Raw genomic sequence first — 19759 nt, forward strand, 5'->3', positions numbered from 1 at the left:
CGTCTCTGGCCCATACCCAGCAGGCAAAGGTCTTGGTGTGCCCTCGCTCGAGGGTCCGGCTGTCGAGGCGGTCGACGCGCACCCGCCGGCCGAGGATCTCCTCCGCCCCCTCGACCGACCAGAGGAGCACCGAAAAACCTCAATGCGACGTGTGTAGATTAGATTTTCCCATTTTTCTTTAAAAAAAAATTGAGGGATCTTCTTTTAAGGTTACGGGCACAATTTTTTTTAGAATAATGGACACTTTGCTAATAGGCCGTAGGTAACGTCAGCTATGAGCCAGATCTGTCCTTAACATGCGGCCCACGAGCGACTGGCAAGGCTTCGGAACGGGCCTGGATTTGTACGATCGATCGATCACCGATTAGCATTAGCCCGGACCACCGCAGCCGCAGGTCGCCCACGTTGCCCTTCTCCTCCCCACTCGCTGCACGTCTGCACCAACCGAGACGAGAGGGGAATGGCGATGGCGGCGGCGGCGAGGAGAGCCCTCCTGAACCACCTCCGCGTGCCGGTGGCGCGCCCCGCGGTCGCAGCGGCGAGCGTCCCCGTCGCCAGGCTCCTGTCTTCCACCACGGAGGCGGAGAAGGGGTCCTTCCTCGACAAGGCCGAGGTCGCCGACCGCGTCGTCTCCGTCATCAAGAACTTCCAGAAGATCGAGCCCTCTAAGGTGAGCGCGACAAGCGTGCGCTTGCGCCGCCCCGTGCGTTTGGTTGGAAGGATTCGGATCTCGTACCGTGTAGGCTTGTATGCATATAGGGTTTTGTCTCCCGTCGCTGGTCTGTTGGTTCCTGTTATTATCGAGTGAATCAGATCGTCCGAGAAGATCTCGGCGTAAATTAGAGACGACCGCGAAGTTATGGGCGATTAAAAGGTTGTAGGTTTGGCAAATCGCGCATTTTGGGTAGGCTGAAAGGGAAAGGGGTAGAGGAGACTTTGGTATCTTTGCCATTTTCTTGACGGTTAGATAAGATAGTTTAGGAAAAATGATTTGGGTACACATCTGATTATTGACTGATTTGGTCCAGAGTGGACATTGTGGTCTAGTCCTGCATCGGCTTGTGCAGATGCCTTTAGTGTAACAATTCACTATTAGTACAATGTTGTCTGTGTTTTCTTCAGTGCCTCTTCTAGTTCCATATTTAAATTTTATTTGCACGTTTCTAGTTATGTTGGAAGTACTGAGCATCTTGTTAATATACTTCCAATGACTGTCAAGTGGACAAATGTTCATTTACTCTACCATGTGTTAACCAATAGACCTTTCGTTTCCTATTTGAAATTATGTCAATATATTATCGACGCACTTTGTTATTTTGAACCAGTTTTTCTTCCTAGAACCGAATTTGTTTTGTATATATGTCTATCTGAGATTAGTTTAATGTATGTGTGCCGAGTAGTTATATTGGTAACATTGTTTGATTTTGTGTATCTTGTTTTAGTGCATAGATTATGTTTCAGCTAACTGTTATGTAATTTGTGGGTGTTTTTACTATTTATTTATTGTGGTAATGAAGCTCCCTGATTTTGTATAGTATTTGAGCATGAACTTGTGGTGTGAATTGTGGAAAACTCAATATGGGGAAAGTAATTTCAATGCTGATGGGCTCAGATGGATGGCTTTAATCAAATGCTACTGCTAAGTTCATGCTCTGTTACAAAGTGGCATAGCATGTTGTTACTTTTTTGTTTGTTTTGTTGCACTCCTTTCAGCTAAAGGTTGAGTCTGTCAGGCTGAGGTCAAGCATGCTAACTAAAATTTATATACAAGTTGAGCAGTTTTAGTCAAGCTTAGTGTAGTTGAGCTAATTATGAGTGCGCTATATATGGTCATTGCAAGCCACGGCTTTGGGTCTAAGGGTGACTAGACTCCACAGTTAGCTCAAAACTGTGCCAAAGTTGGCCACTGGCCTGTGCTATTAGGTACTCTGTGCTATGCGTACAAGCATCTTTTGTAGGGCCGTGAAACAAATAAGCTCTGAATTTTGTGTCTTACTGTCACAAATTTAAGACCACAATTTGTGCGGTGGACTGCCTGCACGTAAGCATTTTCGGTTCAGTATCTACAGGCATTTTCCGTTTAATTGTTTTATTGTCGCAGTGGCACTTTCTTGTCAAGCTATATTTGCATTGGTTCTCTGTATACTGAACTTGAATGGCATGTGCAGTGTTATTTCTCACTTTTTTGCAATGATTGTTGTGAGAAGATTACTTGATATTATACATATGCTTTATATTGCCCTTAATCCGCTCTTGTGTTCCCATGAAATCTTGCAGGTGACGCCTAATGCACATTTCCAGAAGGACCTCGGGCTGGACAGCCTGGACACGGTCGAGATCGTCATGGCCTTTGAGGAAGAGTTCAGCTTCGAAATCCCCGACACTGAGGCAGAGAAGATCGATTCCATCAAATCAGCAGTTGACTTCATCGCATCGCATCCTAAAGCAAAGTAAGATTTGCTTGCAGGGGGTTTCTTGGTTCCTCGTTTGACTTATGCATCGTCTCGAGGATGAATGCTCCCGGAAAAGGACCTGTTTTTCCTGTATTTGCCCAGTAGGTGAGGATGTTCTTAGTTTGCTCCGTTGATTTTTGGCAAGTCCTTGTTCTCTCCCCCCATCTGCTGCAATAAATAACGGTACACCATTTGGCTGTGGATCTGTGATTCTATTTGCTGGCGGTAACAACACGAAGGAGTTGTGATGCTGGATGTGCGCCTGTGCCATGGCTCATGCTAACTTGTGGGGAATGGAAGTTTTATGGGAGTACAGTCAGTATGAGTGATCTGAATTTGCAATGTTACCACCGTACCTAAGTGTCGCAGGTGACGACGTTGTCGAAGCTTCGGATTGGGGCTCCTGCCAAGGGTTTCCGTTGTGTAGTCGGTCCCCTCTGCCTGCTTGCGCATGTTAATGATGCGTTTGGTTTCCGCGCTTCCGTAGTGCTTGTGCGTACTAGCTTGCCCAGGCACATTTTGTAGACCGAAAGCCACAGACGGTACCGCGTTCGCTCGCTCGTGTCTTTGGTAATTGCTCCGGAAAGCAGTTTGTGTTTGGGATTGGGGTTCGTTCATCGGGTTGTCGTTTGGGCAGCACACCAACGGCGTCTGCATTGCTTGGGGACACGACAGCACACCAACGGCCTCTGCATGGTGCTGCCAAGTGCCAAGCAGCAGGCCACGCGCCGAAAACTACCTTACTGCGAAATCTGTCCGGTTCCGACTGCCCACCTGCACCATGATTGTCGCTCGGCTCTGTGTAGGTTGAAGCGGATATGGTAGAGCCTCGCACTAATATCGCTCATCTGTGCAACAGCAGCTTCACAGTCCCACGTTCGGAGAGGAGATACCGGAGAAAGAGCCCCTCGGCGGTAGAGGAGGCACCCTACACCTACCTACGGACCTACCTGCACTTCGTCTCTAGATAGTCCGGCCGTCGTGTAGTCTCACTGAGAGCTGAAGAGCAACCATGAGGAGGAGCTCCAGGATCCGGGGGGCGGCGATGCTCTGCCTCTGCGCCACATTGGCAGCCCTGCCTCTCGGTCAAGACTCCCATGTCGGTCTCTCTCCTGTGTCCCGTCTCATTTTGATATCGTAGTGCGTTGTGTTAACTTGGCCTGACCACTTAGACGTTCCATCCCCAGGCCGCTTACCTGCCGTCTCCCGGGCTGACAGCTCCATCGCCGCCGGCGAACTCATCCGCCGCTCCGGCGCCCCAGCCCGACACCTCCCCCATGGTAAGCCCTCCAACTCCAAGGCAAACATACCATCAGTTTTCACACGTCAAACACCTGTGCTGAGCTGAGCTGAGCTGTGCCGCTCCGTCGTAATCTTGCGTGGTTCCTTCTGTTTTGCAGCATGGCGTGACCCCTGGCAGCCTCCAGCCACAAGGTACGTAACGTCGAGGCTTTTCCCTTCTTTTTTGTTTTTTATATTAATTACGATGGATGCTGATGGGTGGGTGTTATGGCAGCAGAGTGCGAGGGGCGGTGCGCGCAGCGGTGCTCGGCGACGGCGTACCGGAAGCCGTGCTTGTTCTTCTGCCGGAAGTGCTGCGCGGCGTGCCTCTGCGTGCCGCCGGGCACCTACGGCAACAAGCAGACATGCCCCTGCTACAACGACTGGAAGACCAAGAGGGGAGGGCCCAAGTGCCCCTAGTCCGTAGATGTAGATTCATTGCCAGGGTACAGGAGAACCGTTTCTGCTCACCAGGCACCTTAGCTTTCTTCAGTTGTACCCCCATCTCAAAGAACAGAAATTTGCCCGCATATGTGCACTTCCGTGTGTATATGTGTCACCTGGGCGTTTGGTACCCTAACCCACTACCGGAACCCAAACAGAACCGAACTATCCGAATTATCGGGTAATACGGGTATCGAGTTATGGTTTAGTTCTCATTTCCTGGCTATTCGTTTTTCGGGTTCGGGTTCAAGTCTGGAAAATCCAAATCACCCATACTATCCGGATTATTCATACTAGTCAAATTATTCATACTATTATTACACTTACATGTTACTTATACTAATGATACTAACTAAAATATCCAAACCATCCAAAATACCCAAACTATCCGAATTATTCATATCAAAAGTTGATGTGTGCTTCGAATTTTTTGGGTACCCGAATTACCCGGACAAAAAGTTCGAGTAATTTGGATGCGGTTATTTTTTGATAGAAAAAAAATCAGTTTTTATTTTTGAATACCCGAATTACCAATAACCCGAACTAACCAAACCAAAATAATCAAAATACCCGAACGCTCAGGATATGCTTTCCGTTGAACATTTTATTATGATAAAAAGACAGGTTCGCTTCGGACGTGAAGTAGGCGAGCTCGAGCTCACATGATCTTGAATAAACAATATAATCCAAAATAATAGTAGAAGAAATCAAGAAATGGTAGAATTTTTTTTACAAGAAACATTGATGGTTTTTCTGCACGCATGCAAAAATTTATGACGAAATCACATTTGTCTGAGTTGGAGCATCAATTTTCTCGTCCACGCCACCACAAATGTGATTCCTTCATGGCTTTTTGCATGCATGTAGATAACACACCAATTTTTCTTATAAAAATAAGTTTTTCTCAGTTTCTACTTTTCTGGATTTTTACTGTTCATCTAAGATCATATGAGCTCAAGCTCATAATGGCATTTTCTGGTTCGCTGCCTGTTTCATCACAAGGGAACACCACACTATAGCACTTTCGGGTTCTCTACACGTTTCATCGCATGGGAACACTAGGTAGGAGAGCGAGCCCCTCCTCTCACGTGCTCCATTCTGTTGTAATATTGGCTATACAATTTTTTCACTAGGGTAAATTATGTTCCTAAAACGTCTTAAAAGCGGACCCTCAAATCGTTCACATTTGTTCGGACCTGCAAGGCATCCAACAGTGACCCGCATCCGTCTGTGGGCAAGTTCAAAGTTTTATTTCCGCGCAAACTAAAAGCAAATCAATGGACTTTGTGGAAATCCGGACAGCATACACGTAAAATTCTCACATTCCACGGCCACCCAAAATGAGGTTGAGCATGCGCATTTGAAGTTGGCCCACTATTTTCATAGAAAAAAATCTTTTTTTCTCAACCCTCTCCTCTTCCGTCCGTCGCTTTCTCATACGTCTCCAGCGTATCTATATTTTTTACTTATTTCATGCTATTATTTATCATTTTATGATTTTTTAGTCATTATTTATTGATTTATATATTTTTAGCACTAATCTATTAACCCAGTGCCAAGTGCGAGTTACTGTTTTTTACATGTTTTTGGTTTTTAAGAAATATTATATCAAACGAAGTCCAGATATGTAAGAAAAAGTTGACTGTTTTTTTCTCGACAAAATAAGAACCTCAAAGCTTCAAAAGGAGATCGAAGGGCCCACGGGGTGGCGCCAAGCCAACAGGACGCGCCCAGAGGGGGGGTGGCCGCTCCCTGATGGCTTGGGGCCACCTCCCTTGGCCTGTGGCCCTCCTATCTGTCCTATAAATTCTCGTTAGTCCCAAAACCCTAAGGAGCCTCCCGATATACTTTTTTCACCGCCGCAAGTCTCTGTTCCGCCGTGTGTCCATCTGGAGCCATGTTCCGATGGAGGGGGTCGATCACGGAGGGCCTCTACATCAACCTTGCTGCTTCCATGGTGATGTGTGAGTAGTTCACCACAGACCTACGGGTCCGTAATTAGTACCTAGATGGATATCTTTCTCTCTATATTTTTCGTCGCCATGATCACTGCGATTCTCGTAGTGATCTATCTTATATAATCACTTTATGCGCCAGGTTTGTTGGGATGTGATGAATTGTGGGTCTATGTGGAGATTATTCATGAAAAAAATTGAGTCTCCTCTGAATTCTTATATGCATGATTGCGAGAACTTCGTAATTTGCTTTGATCTATAGCTTTGGTTTGGCCAACTCGATTGATCTATCTTTAGCGAGAGAGTTGTGTTGTAGTGGGTTCAATCTTGCGTGCTCAATCCCAGTGACAGAAAGGGACATGCCACGTATTGTATTGTTCTCACTAAGGGTAAAATGATGGCGTTGATTCATATTAATTGGATTTAATTTGTCTATATCATGTCATTGTTCTTGAAGCATTACTATGTTTCACTTAATACTTTAGATGCATGCTGGATAGCGGTCGATGGATGGAGTAATAATAGTAGATGCAGGCAGGAGTTGTCTACTTGCTTACGTACGTGATGTCTATATGTAATGATCATTGACATGAATAAATATTGCATTACTAGGCACTTTTCTATCAATTTTCCAACAGTAATTTGTTTAGTCACCGTATGCTTTCCACGAGAGGGAAGCCTCTAGCAAAAACTATAGCCCCCGAGTCTATTCACAAATATATTTACAAAAACACTAAATACCTCGTTGTATTTTATTATTTTTATTTACTTTTTATATTTAATATATTTCAACTATCTATCTACCACTACTTATCGCTTGCAAGTAACGTGTTCAAGGGGATTGACAACCCTCTTGCCCATGTTGGATGCAAGTGTATGCTCTTTTGTGTGTAAGCGTTGAAGACGAGAAATTGCGTGGGCCTCCTATTGGTTCTATAACCAAGGTTCTCATTGGGATAGGTACTTATCTATACTATGCCGCATCATCCCCTCCTCTTCGGGGGAAAGCCAACGCAGATCACAAGTATAAGGAATGATTTCTAACGCTGTTGCCGGGGAGTAACACCAATTTCCTATCAAGTACCTTCTCACAAATTATCATTTAATTTTTCTAATTTTTATTTGATGTTATATTTTGCTTCCTATGAAAATAAAAAATACAAAAATATTTATCTTTGCTAGTTTACTTGTTTGTTTGTTGCTATGGCTAGTTCTTACTTTGTTCCTTTTAATCTTGATAATGAGGTGCTTAATTTTAAACAAAGGGGAGGAGAAAGTTTGAGAGATGCTTGGCATAGGATTTGCAATGCTCAAAATAAATCAACTCATAAGCAATTCCCCAACATCTTGCTTTGTAATTTCTATGTGGGTATTACTACTTGGAATAGATTTGTACTTGACACTATTACCGGTGGTAATTTCTTAATGAGTCACACCTCGGATGCTTTCAAAGCCACAAAAAATTTAGCTGGATCACCACCTATTATCATTAATGAAACTACTTTGACCTTGGAGCATGTTATGCAAAGACTTGATATTACTGAAAATAAAATGGCTACTATAGAACAAATTCAGGAGTCGGATAAAAAGATTCATATTCACATCACTCAATTTGGATCAAAGGTATGGATTACTTTGAAAGTACTAAAGGAGAAATACACAACTATTAATGAGCGGGTAGAGCAAGGTTTGAATAGAATTGATGACATGAAGGAGATCAATGATAAATTGGGTTTCGCTTTCACTCCTTCTAAAACTGATGCTAGTACCTCTCAAGGAAAAAATTACAAAGTTATCTACGTCCCCTAGAACACTAGTATCACTCCTATCAAAAGAAACGAGGATCTTAAAATGATTAGTGCATCCTAATTTTATAAACATGATAAGAGACCATATCTTAAAGTGTCCTATTTTTGCTAAGAAGCATGGTTGTGTTATTGAGGATCTTGATAAGAAGGATGACAACACTTGAAACTATGCATTATCCCTAGCTAGGGGCATAAAACGATAGCGATTGTTGGGGAGCAACCCAATAATTATCTTCTTTTTCTTGTTCTACTTTTTGTTTGTGTGAGATAACATGATTATTGCTACTGCAATGATTGTGTTTTTATGTTTAAATTAGTGTGTGAGCCAAGTAAATCATTTTGGAATGATTTGAATGATAAGTAGAACTGATATGGTGTAGAAACAAAAAAAATCTGTCTAATGCAGAATTTCTATAATTTTATTGGAACATCTTTTTGATCTAATTTTTTTACACATTATTTATATAAAAATTCCTAATTTTCTTACTAACTTTGCAGCATTTTCAGAGTTACAGAAGTAGGGTGTCTTTGTTGATCACTATAGATTGTTCTCCTTTTGCTTGCATAGTTTGCTTATTTTGATAATGGTATGGATTATATTGCGCGCGCGCGTGCCGGGGGGGGGGGCTATGTGTCATGGAGAAGTTAGAATGTAGTACCTTATGCAATAATAAAATATGAATCAATTTATAACAATATCTAATGTTTATGGTTCGCCTATCCTACTAACGGATCTCACAAGTTTTCTTTTGAATTTTGTGTGCTGAAGATTTCAAGTTTTAGATGTTATCACGATGGATGAAAGAATAAGGGGCGACAAAGAGCCTAAGCTTTGGATGACCAAGGCACCCCAAGTCAAATTCTATATAAGCTTGGGGATGCCCCGGAAGGCATCCCCTCTTTCGTCTCAATCCATCGGTATGTCAGTTGGAGCTATATTTTTATTCATCACATGATATGAGTTTTGCTTGGATCATCGTGTATTATAGTTTGCTTTTATTTTAGTTTTCCACAATCATTGTTTTGCTAGAAACACCCACTTGATAGAGACACATGTTCACCATGGTTTGTTAGAATACTCTATGTGCTTTAGTTATATCTTTTGAGCTAAGAAGTTGCTCTAGTGCTTCACTTATATCTTTTAGAGCATGGTGGCGTATAGATTTTGTAGAAATATTTGCACTCTAGTGCTTCACTTATATTTATTTGAGAGTTACCAAACAGTGATGTAAGTGCATCTAGTGTCCTTAGTGATTTTGGTGGTTTGAAGAATTATAGGTTAAGTATCTAATGTGTCCATGAGTGTACACATCATCTATAAGTCGCTCAGGAGTTTGATTTATACGATGAATGTCGACCACTAAAAATGTATATCTTCGGCTGAAGAAATTGGTCCGATGCTGAAGATTTGGATCGCAAAGAAACTGTGATGAAATTGATATTCCTCATGAAGATATTGAAGATGAGGAATTCGGTGTGTCGTGAAGAAAATCAGTTCGAAGACTTTGAAGCGTGAAGATTTATTCTCTCTGTTTTATTTTCTTCACTCTTGAGTCATAGGAACATCGTACTGTTAAAGGGGGTCGAGGTAACACTTCAGAATGAATTTCCTCATGATGCTCAACCCAAGCCTAATTCTACCAAAATCCTCAAGTGAGGAACATGAGAGACATGAGGACTCTCATAGTTGAGGGTCCCGACCGTTACCGCAATACGCGCCACATCACTGATCTTATTGTTGGGGAACGTCGCATGGGAAACAAAAAAAATCCTACGCGCACGGAGACCTATCATGGTGATGTCTATCTACGAGAGGGGATTTCCGATCTACGTACCCTTGTAGATCGCACAGCAGAAACATTAATAAATGCGGTTGATGTAGTGGAACGTCCTCACGTCCCTTGGTCCGCCCCGCGATCCGTCCCACGATCCGCTCCGATCTAGTGCCGAACGGACGGCACCTCCGCGTTCAGCACACGTACAACTCGACGATGATCTCGGCCTTCTTGATCCAGCAAGAGAGACGGAGAGGTAGATGAGTTCTCCGGCAGCGTGACGGTGCTCCGGAGGTTGGTGATGATCTATCTCAGCAGGGCTCCGCCCGAGCTCCGCACAAATATGATCTAGAGGAAAAACCATGGAGGTATGTGGTCGGGCTGCCGTGGCAAAAGTTGTGTCTCAAAAACCCCCAATACCTCTAGTATATATAGGACGGAGGGAGGGGAGGAGGCAGCCTCAAACCCTCAAGGTTTGGTCGAAATTGGAGGTGGAGGAGTCCTACTCCAATCCTACTTGGAGTAGGATTCGACCTTCCCGCTGGAAACTCTTTCCACCTTGTGTTTTTTCCTTCTCAAACCTTACGGGCCTTAGTGGGAACTTATTCCAGCCCACTAGGGGCTGGTTTATCTCTTCCCATAGACCATGAGACCCCTTGGGGCGTGACACCCCTCCCGATGGTCCCCGGTACCCCTCCCGGCACTCCCGGTATATTACCGGTAAGCCCGAAACTTTTCCGGTGACCAAAACAGGACTTCCTATATATCAATCTTTACCTCTGGACCATTCCGGAGCTCCTTGTGACGTCCTGGATCTAATCTGGGACTCCGAACAACTTTCGGTTACCAACACCTATAATTTAACTATACCGAAAACATCGTCGAACCTTAAATGTGCAGACCCTGCGGGTTCGAGAACTATTTAGACATGACCTGAGAGACTCCTCGGTCAATATCCAATAGCGGACCTGGATGCCCATATTGGATCCTACATATTCTCCGAAGATCTTATCGGTTCAACCTCGGTGTCAAGGATTCATATAATCCCGTATGTCATTCCCTTTGTCATTCGGTATGTTACTTGCCCGAGATTCGATCGTCAGTATCCGCATACCTATTTCAATCTCGTTTACCATCAAGTCTCTTTACTCGTTCCATAATACAAGATCCCGTGGCTTACACTAAGTCACATTTCTTGCCAGGCTTGTGTGTGATGTTGTATTACCGAGTGGGCCCCGAGATACCTCTCCGTCACACGGAGTGACAAATCCCAGTCTTGATCCATACTAACTCAACGGACACCTTCGGAGATACCTGTAGAGCATCTTTATAGTCACCCAGTTATGTTGTGATGTTTGATACACACAAAGTATTCCTCCGGTGCTAGTGAGTTATATGATCTCATGGTCATAGGAACAAATACTTGACACGCAGAAAACTATAGCAATAAAACGACACGATCAATATGCTACGTTCATAGTTTGGGTCTTCTCCATCACATGATTCTCCTAATGATGTGATCCCGTTATCAAGTAATAACACTTGCCTATGGTCAGGAAACCTTGACCATCTTTGATCAACGAGCTAGTCAACTAGAGGCTTACTAGGGACAGTGTTTTGTCTATGTATCCACACAAGTATTGTGTTTCCAATCAATACAATTATAGCATGGATAATAAATGATTATCATGAACAAAGAAATATAATAATAACTAATTTATTATTGACTCTAGGGCATATTTCCAAGAGTCTCCCACTTGCACTAGAGTCAATATCTAGTCCACATCACTATGTGATTCTAACGAATCCAACACCCTTACAGTTCTGGGGTTTGATCACGTCTTGCTTGTGAGAGAGGTTTTAGTCGACGGTTCTGAACCCTCTCAGATCCAAGTGAGCTTTACAAATCTTTATGTCATCTTGTAGATGTTGCTACTACGTGCTATTCGGAAATACTCCAAATATCTACTCTACTATACGAATCCGTTTCACTACTCATAGTTATTCGAATTAGTGTCAAAGCTTGCATCGACGTAACCCTTTACGAAGAACTCTTTAACCACCTCCATAATCGAGAAAAATTCCTTAGTCCATTTAGTTACTAAGGATAACTTTGACCGCTGATCAGTGATTCAATCCTGGATCACTCTTTGTACCTCTTAACAGACTTGCTGCAAGGCACACATCAGGCGCGGTACTCAGCATGGCATACTTTAGAGTCTACTGCCAAGGCATAGAAGACGACCTTCGTCTATTCTCTTTATTCTGCCGTGGTTAGGTTTTGAGTCTTACTCAAATTCACACCTTACAACACAGTCAAGAACTCCTTCTTTGCTGATCTATTTTGAACTCCTTCAAAAACTTGTCAAGGCATGCATCTTGTTGAAACTTCTATTAAGTGTTTCGATCTATCTCCATAGATCTTGATGCTCAATGTTCAAGTAGCTCAATCCAGGTATTCCTTTGAAAAACTCCTTTCAAACAACCTTTTATGCTTCACGGAAATTCTACATTACTTCTAATCAACAATATGTCAACCACATATACTTATCAGAAATTCTATAGTGCTCCCACTCACCTCTTTGGAAATACAAGTTTCTCATAAACCTTGTACAAACCAAAAATCTTTGATCATCTCATCAAAGTGTATATTCCAACTCCGAGATGCTTGCACCAGTCCATTGAAGGATCGCTGGAGCTTGCATACTTGTTAGTATCCTTAGGATCGACAAAACATTCTGATTGTATCACATACAATCTTTCCTCAAGGAAACCGTCGTGGAAACAATGTTTTGACTTCCTATGTGCAATATTTCACAAATAATGCAGGAACTACTAACATAATTCCAATAGACTTTTAGCATCGCTACGAGTGAGAAAGTCACATCATAGTCAACTCTTTGATCTTTGTCGAAAACATCTTTGCGACAAGTCAAGCTTTTCTTAACCGTGACTTATCACCATCATCGTCTGTCTTCCTTTTAAAGATCCATCTTTACTTAATAGTCTTACTACCATCAAGCAGTTCTTCCAAAGTCTACACTTTGTTTTCATACATGGATCCTCTCTCGGATTTCATGGCCTCCAGCCATTTGTGGAATCCGGGCCCACCATTGCTTCTCCATAACTCGTAGGTTCATTGTTGTTCAACAACATGACCTCCAAGACAGGGTTACCGTACCACTCTGTAGTAGTACGCGACCTTGTCGACCTACGAGGTCTGTAGTAACTTGATCTGATGCTCAATGATCACTATCATCAGCTTCCACTTCAATTGGTGTAGGCGCCACAGGAACATCTTCCTGCGCCCTGCTACACACTAGTTGAAGTGATGGTTCAATAACCTCATCAAGTTCTATCACCCGCCCACTCAATTCTTTCGAGAGAAACCTTTCCTCGAGAAAGGCCCCGTTTCTAGAAAAAACACTTTGCTTCCGGATCTGAGATAGGAGACGTTCCAACTGTTTCTATGAAGATGCATTTTTCCGCTTCGGGTTCGAGCTTTATCAGACTGAAACTTTTTCACATAAGCATCGCAGCCCCAAACTTTCAAGAAACGACAAGTTAGGCTTCTCCAAACCATGGTCTATACCGTGTCATCTCAACGGAAATACGCGGTGCCCTATTTAAAGTGAATGCGGTTGTCTCTAATGCATAACCCATAAATGATTGCGATAATTCGATAAGAGACATCATAGTATGCACCATATCAAATAGGTCGCGGCTATTGCGAAACAACTTCCACATTGTCTTAACTGTGTACCAAAACTCGCAACTCAGATATTCATCTCTATGATCATATCGTAGACAGTTTATCCTCTTGTTACGACGAACTTCACTCTGAAACAGAATTGAACATTTTCAATATTTCAGACTTGTGATTCATTAAGTAAATACTCCTGTATCTACTCAAATCGTCATTGAAGTAAGAACATAATTATATCCATTGCGTACCTCAGCACCCATTGGTCTGCATACATCAAAATGTATTACTTCCAACAAGTTACTGTCTTGTCTCATCTCAATGAAAATAAGGCCATGCTCATGTGGTATGATTTGCATGTCACAAGTGATTCAAAATCAAGTGAGTATAAAGATCCATCAGTATAGAGCCTCTTCATGCAATTTATACCAACACGACTCAAGCGGCAGTGCCACAAGTAAGTGGTACTATCATCATTACCTTGTATCTTTTGGCACTAATATCATGAACATGTGTAACACAACGATCGAGATTCAATAAACCATTGAAGGTGATTATTCAAGCAAATAGAGTAACCATTATTCTTTTTAAATGAATAATCGTATTGCAATAAACATGATCCAATCATGTTCATGCTTAACGCAAGCACCAAATAACAATTATTTAGGTTTAACACCAATCCCGATGGTAGAGGGAGCGTGCGATGTTTGATCATATCAACCTTGGAAACACTTCCAACACGTATCGTCACCTCGCCTTAGCTAGTCTCCGTTTATTCCGTAGCTTTCATTTCGTGTTACTAATCACTTAGTAACCGAACCGGCATCCAATACCCTCGTGCTACTAGGAGTAGTAGTAAAGTACCCATCAACATCATGTATATCAAATATACTTCTCTCGACTTTGCCAGCCTTCTTATCTACCAAGCATCTAGGGTAGCTCCGCCTCAGTGACCGTTCACCTCATAACAGAAGCACTTAGTCTCGGGTTTGGGTTTAATCTTGGGTCTCTTCATTAGTGCAGCAACTGTTTTGCCGTTTCACGAAGTATCCCTTCTAGCCCTTGCCTTTCTTGAAACTTAGTGGTTTTACTAACCATCAACTATTGATGCTCCTTCTTGATTTCTACTTTCACAGTGTCAAACATCGCGAATCGCTCAAGGATTATTGTATCTATCATTGATATGTTATAGTTCATCACGAAGCTCTCACAGCTTGGTGGCAGTGACTTTGGAGAACCATCACTATCTCATCTGGAAGATTAACTCCCACTTGATTCAAGCGATTGTCGTACTCTGACAATCTGAGAACATGCTCAAAGATTGAGCTTTTCTCCTTTACTTCGTGGACAAAGAATCTTGCCGGAGGTCTCATACCTCTCAACAAGGGCACAAGCATGAAATCACAATTTCATCTCTTTAGAAAATCTCTTATGTTCCGTGACGTTTCAAAACGTCTTCGGTGCCTTGCTTCTAAGCCATTAAGTATTTTTCACTGAACTATCGTGTAGTCATCAGAAACGTGTATGTCAGATGTTCATAACATCCACATACGACGCTCGAGGTGCAGCACACCGAGTGGTGCATTAAGGACATAAGTCTTCTGCACAGCAACGAGGACAATCCTCAGTTTTTCAAACTCATTCCGCAAAGTTTGCTACTATCAACTTTCAACTAAATTTTCTCTAGGAACATATAAAAACAATAGAACTATAGCGCAAGCTACATCTTAATTCGCAAAGACCATTAGACTATGTTCATGATAATTAGTTCAATTAATCATATTACTTAAGAACTCCCACTCAAAAAGTACATCTCTCTAGTCATTTGAGTGGTACATGATCCAAATCCACTATCTCAAGTCCGATTATCATGTGAGTCGAGAATAGTTTCAGTGGTAAGCATCTCTATGCTAATCATATCAACTATATGATTCATGCTCGACCTTTCGGTCTCATGTGTTTCGAGACCATGTCTGCACATGCTAGGCTCGTCAAGCTTAACCCGAGTGTTCCGCGTGTGCAACTGTTTTGCACCCGTTGTATGTGAACGTTGAGCCTATCACACCCGATCATCACGTGGTGTCTCGAAACGACGAACTGTCGCAACGGTGCATAGTCAGGGAGAACACAATTTCGTCTTGAAATTTTAGTGAGAGATCACCACATAATTCTACCGTCGTTCTAAGCAAGATAAGGAGCATAAAGGATTAACATCACATGCAATTCATAAGTGACATGATATGGCCATCATCATGTGCTTTTTGATCTCCATCACCAAAGCACCGACATGGCCGTCTTGTCACCGGCGTCACACCATGATCTCCATCAATGTGTCGCCATCGGGGTTGTCGTGCTACTCATGCTATTACTACTAAAGCTACGTCCTAGCAATATAGTAAACGCATCTGCAAGCACAAATGTTAGTTTAAATACAACCCTATGGCTCCTGCCGGTTGCCGTACCATCGACGTGCAAGTCGATATTAACTATTACAACGTGATCATCTCATACATCCAATATATCACATCACGTTGTTGGCCATATCACATCACAAGCATACCCTACAAAAACAAGTTAGACGTCCTCTAATTGTTGTTGCATGTTTTACGTGGTTGCCATGGGTATCTAGTAGGATCGCATCTTACTTACGCAAACACCACAACGGAGATGTATGAATTGCTATTTAACCTCTCTCCAAGGACCTCCTTGGTCAAATCCGATTCAACTATAGTTGGAGAAACCGACACTCGCCAGTCATCTTTGAGCAACGGGGTTGCTCGTAGCGATGAAACCAGTCTCTCGTAAGCGTACGAGTAATGTCGGTCCAAACCGCTTCAATCCAACAATACAGCGGAATCAAGAAAAGACTAAGGAGGGCAGCAAGACGCACATCACCGCCCACAAAAACTTTTGTGTTCTACTCGAGATTACATCTACGCATGAACCTAGCTCATGATGCCACTGTTGGGGAACGTCGCATGGGAAACAAAAAAAATTCCTACGCGCACAAAGACCTATCATGGTGATGTCCATCTACGAGAGGGGATTTCCGATCTACGTACCCTTGTAGATCACACAGCAGAAGCGTTAATAAACGCGGTTGATGTAGTGGCACGTCCTCACGACCCTCGATCCGCCCCACGAATCGTCCCACGAACCGTCTCGCGATCCGTCCCACGATCCGCTCCGATCTGGTGCCGAACGGATGGCACCCCCGCGTTCAGCACACGTACAGCTCAACGATGATCTCGACCTTCTTGATCCAGCAAGAGATACGGAGAGGTAGATGAGTTCTCCGACAGCGTGACAGTGCTCCGAAGCAGAAATACGATCTAGAGGAAAAACCGTGGAGGTATGTGGTCGGGCTGCCGTGGCAAAAGTTGTGTCCCAAAACCCCCCAATACCTCTAGTATATATAGGAGGGAGGGAGGGGAGGAGGCAGCCTCAAACCCTCAAGGTTTGGCCGAAATTGGAGGTGAAGGAGTCCTCCTCCAATCCTACTTGGAGTAGGATTCGACCTTCCCACTTGGAAACTCTTTCCACCTTGTGTTTTTTCCTTCTCAAACCTTATGGGCCTTAGTGGGAACTTATTCCAGCCCACTAGGGGCTGGTTTATCTCTTCCCATAGCCCATGAGACCCCTTGGGGCATGAAACCCCTCCCGATGGTCCCCGGAACCCTCCCGGCACTCCCGGTACATTACCGATAAGCCCGAGACTTTTCCGGTGACCAAAACAAGACTTCCTATATATCAATCATTACCTAAGGACCATTCCGGAGCTCCTCGTGACGTCCTGGATCTCATACGGGACTCCAAACAACTTTCGGTTACCAACACCTATAAATCAACGATACCGAAAACATCGTCAAACCTTAAGTGTGCAGACCCTGCGGGTTCGAGAACTATGTAGACATGACCCAAGAGACTCCTCGGTCAATATCCAATAGCGGGACCTGGATGCCCATATTGGATCCTACATATTCTCCGAAGATCTTATTGGTTGAACCTCAATGTCAAGGATTCATATAATCCCGTATGTCATTCCCTTTGTCCTTCGATATGTTACTTGCCCGAGATTCGATCGTCAGTATCCGCATACCTATTTCAATCTCGTTTACCGGCAAGTCTCTTTAATCGTTCTGTAATACAAGATCCCGTGACTTACACTAAGTCACATTGCTTGCAAGGCTTGTGTGTGATGTTGTATTACCTAGTGGGCCCCGAGATACCTCTCCGTCACACGGAGTGACAAATCCCAGTCTTGATCCATACTAACTCAACGCACACCTTCGGATATACCTCTAGAGCATCTTCATAGTGTCCCACTTACGTTGTGACGTTTGATACACACAAGGTATTCCTCCGGTGCGAGTGAGTTATATGATCTCATGGTCATAGGAACAAATACTTGACACGCAGAAAACTATAGCAATAAAACGACACGATCAATATGCTACGTTCATAGTTTGGGTCTTGTCCATCACATGATTCTCGTAATGATGTGATCCCGTTATCAAGTAACAACACTTGCCTATGGTCAGGAAACCTTGACCATTTTTGATCAACGAGCTAGTCAACTAGAGGCTTACTAGGGACAAGGTTTTGTTTATGTATCCACACAAGTATTGTGTTTCGAATCAGTACAATTATAGCATGGATAATAAAAGATTATCATGAACAAAGAAATATAATAATAACTAATTTATTATTTCCTCTAGGGCATATTTCCAACACTTATCCACACCAACGATCATAATATTTAAGGGCATTTATGTCAAGTCATGTCGGGATGCTCCCACGCTATAAATAGCCACCCCCACAACCATTAGCTGGTTGGCTCCTCCGCGAGAAACTGACACTTGTCATTGAGAGCAACCCAAATTCCTCATAGTCTTCGAGAGTAAATAACCAGTGAGGAAATACCCCAAACACCAAACCACAAACCAAAACCAAGTGATTGAGCATCACTGAAGAATTTGTTCCTGTGTGGAACTGAGGCCTTTTACCTTTCAGGACCGTGCATCCTCCAGACGGTTAGGCGTCATGGTCTAGAGCAATCCAGTAGTCAATTGTGGATCGTCGGGTGACCGAGTTTGTGAGGGTTTGGAAGTCTGCCCTGAAGACTTACCACGAGAGTTGAGTGAGGACTTTGTGTCCTTTGCTCAAGAGAATACGGTAGGGGTTGTGTGTCTCGGGCTTATGTGTCTTTTGGTTTCAATACCAAGCCGCTCCAAACCAGATGTACAACTGTCACAAGAGTTGGAACTGGGTCATCAACCACTGTCTTCACTTTGATACGGGTTATATTTCTTCAACTCTTTCAATTCCTCAATATTGTATGTTGAAGATTTTCATTGTCTTTGTTTGAAGAATTTGCTGATGACTTTCTCTGAATTTCCTCAACCTAAAATTCTTCACGTAAGTTAATCATCACATGTTTACTCTGTGCCTGCATACTGTGCAAACTGTTTTTCATTTTCTTCATCTTGAAAACTTTTGTAGTGATACTTTGCACCCCTGATCCTTTGTTGTTCCGCTGCAAGTTATTCATCAGTGAGGAGTTTCCTTAAAAGGAATTTCCTCATTGATGAAATTCTGAAAATCTCCTATTCACCCCCCTCTAGTCGATATAACGCACATTCAATTGGTATCAGAGCATGGTACTCCCTTGTTCTGTGTGATCTTGGTTTAACCACCTGGAGTTTTAGTTATGTTGACTGCAGACATGATCAAGGTTACTGCATGATGTCCTACTTTCGAAGGAAAGGACTTTCCCTTCTGGAAGACCAAGATGCAGATGCATCTACAAGCTATTGACAATGATCTCTGGTATATTGTGGAACATGGTGTTCCTCTCATCACTGCTACTGTCTCTACCGCTGATGTGACGAAATTCAAGCAACTTGACTCTCAAGTGAAGAATATCATTTGTGGCCATCCGAGCAAAGGTCAGTATGGAGAGTGAGTGCTTTGGGCTTAGTAAAACTAATCTGGGAAAAGTTGTCCAAAGTAAATGAAGGAGTATCAACTCAGCGTGACTCTCGTGTTGATGTTCTTTGCAATCTCTTCAATCGCTTCAAGAGTCTTGACAATGAAAGCTGCCAAGATACCTTTGCTCGCCCCACTGACATATCAAATGAACTGCAAGCACTGGGAGCTCGAGACATTACTGACCATGAAGTTGTGAAGAAACTGCTAAGATCCTTGGATTCATCATTTGATACATTGGTTCTGATGATTCAAGAAAGGCCAGACTACAAGATGCTTGATCATGCTGATATTCTCGAAAGACTCAATACTCATGAATTCGAACAAGAAGAAAAGAGATATCTATATGGAC

The 19759-nt window shown here is 43.1% G+C and overlaps 2 protein-coding genes across 3 annotated transcripts; both read left to right on the forward strand.

The window, feature by feature from the left end:
• Positions 1–331: 331 nt before the first annotated feature.
• On the forward strand, positions 332–2708 carry LOC123440100 (acyl carrier protein 2, mitochondrial). The gene is made up of 2 exons (XM_045116684.1): positions 332–670; positions 2278–2708. Exons 1-2 carry the CDS (start codon positions 461–463, stop codon positions 2452–2454), a joined length of 387 nt encoding a protein of 128 aa, XP_044972619.1. The 5' UTR covers positions 332–460; the 3' UTR covers positions 2455–2708.
• A 99-nt stretch (positions 2709–2807) lies between these two features.
• LOC123440081 (gibberellin-regulated protein 5-like) lies at positions 2808–4284 on the forward strand. 2 transcript variants are annotated; one of them, XM_045116667.1, is made up of 4 exons: positions 2808–3552; positions 3641–3733; positions 3854–3887; positions 3970–4284. In XM_045116667.1, exons 1-4 carry the CDS (start codon positions 3466–3468, stop codon positions 4152–4154), a joined length of 399 nt encoding a protein of 132 aa, XP_044972602.1. In that variant the 5' UTR covers positions 2808–3465; the 3' UTR covers positions 4155–4284. The 2 variants fall into 2 exon arrangements, with proteins under 2 accessions (XP_044972602.1, XP_044972609.1); XM_045116674.1 differs by having other exon boundaries at positions 3973–4284.
• Positions 4285–19759: the final 15475 nt, after the last annotated feature.

This window comes from Hordeum vulgare, chromosome 1H (genome assembly GCF_904849725.1).
Source record: "Hordeum vulgare subsp. vulgare chromosome 1H, MorexV3_pseudomolecules_assembly, whole genome shotgun sequence".
Classification (NCBI taxonomy): domain Eukaryota; kingdom Viridiplantae; phylum Streptophyta; class Magnoliopsida; order Poales; family Poaceae; genus Hordeum; species Hordeum vulgare.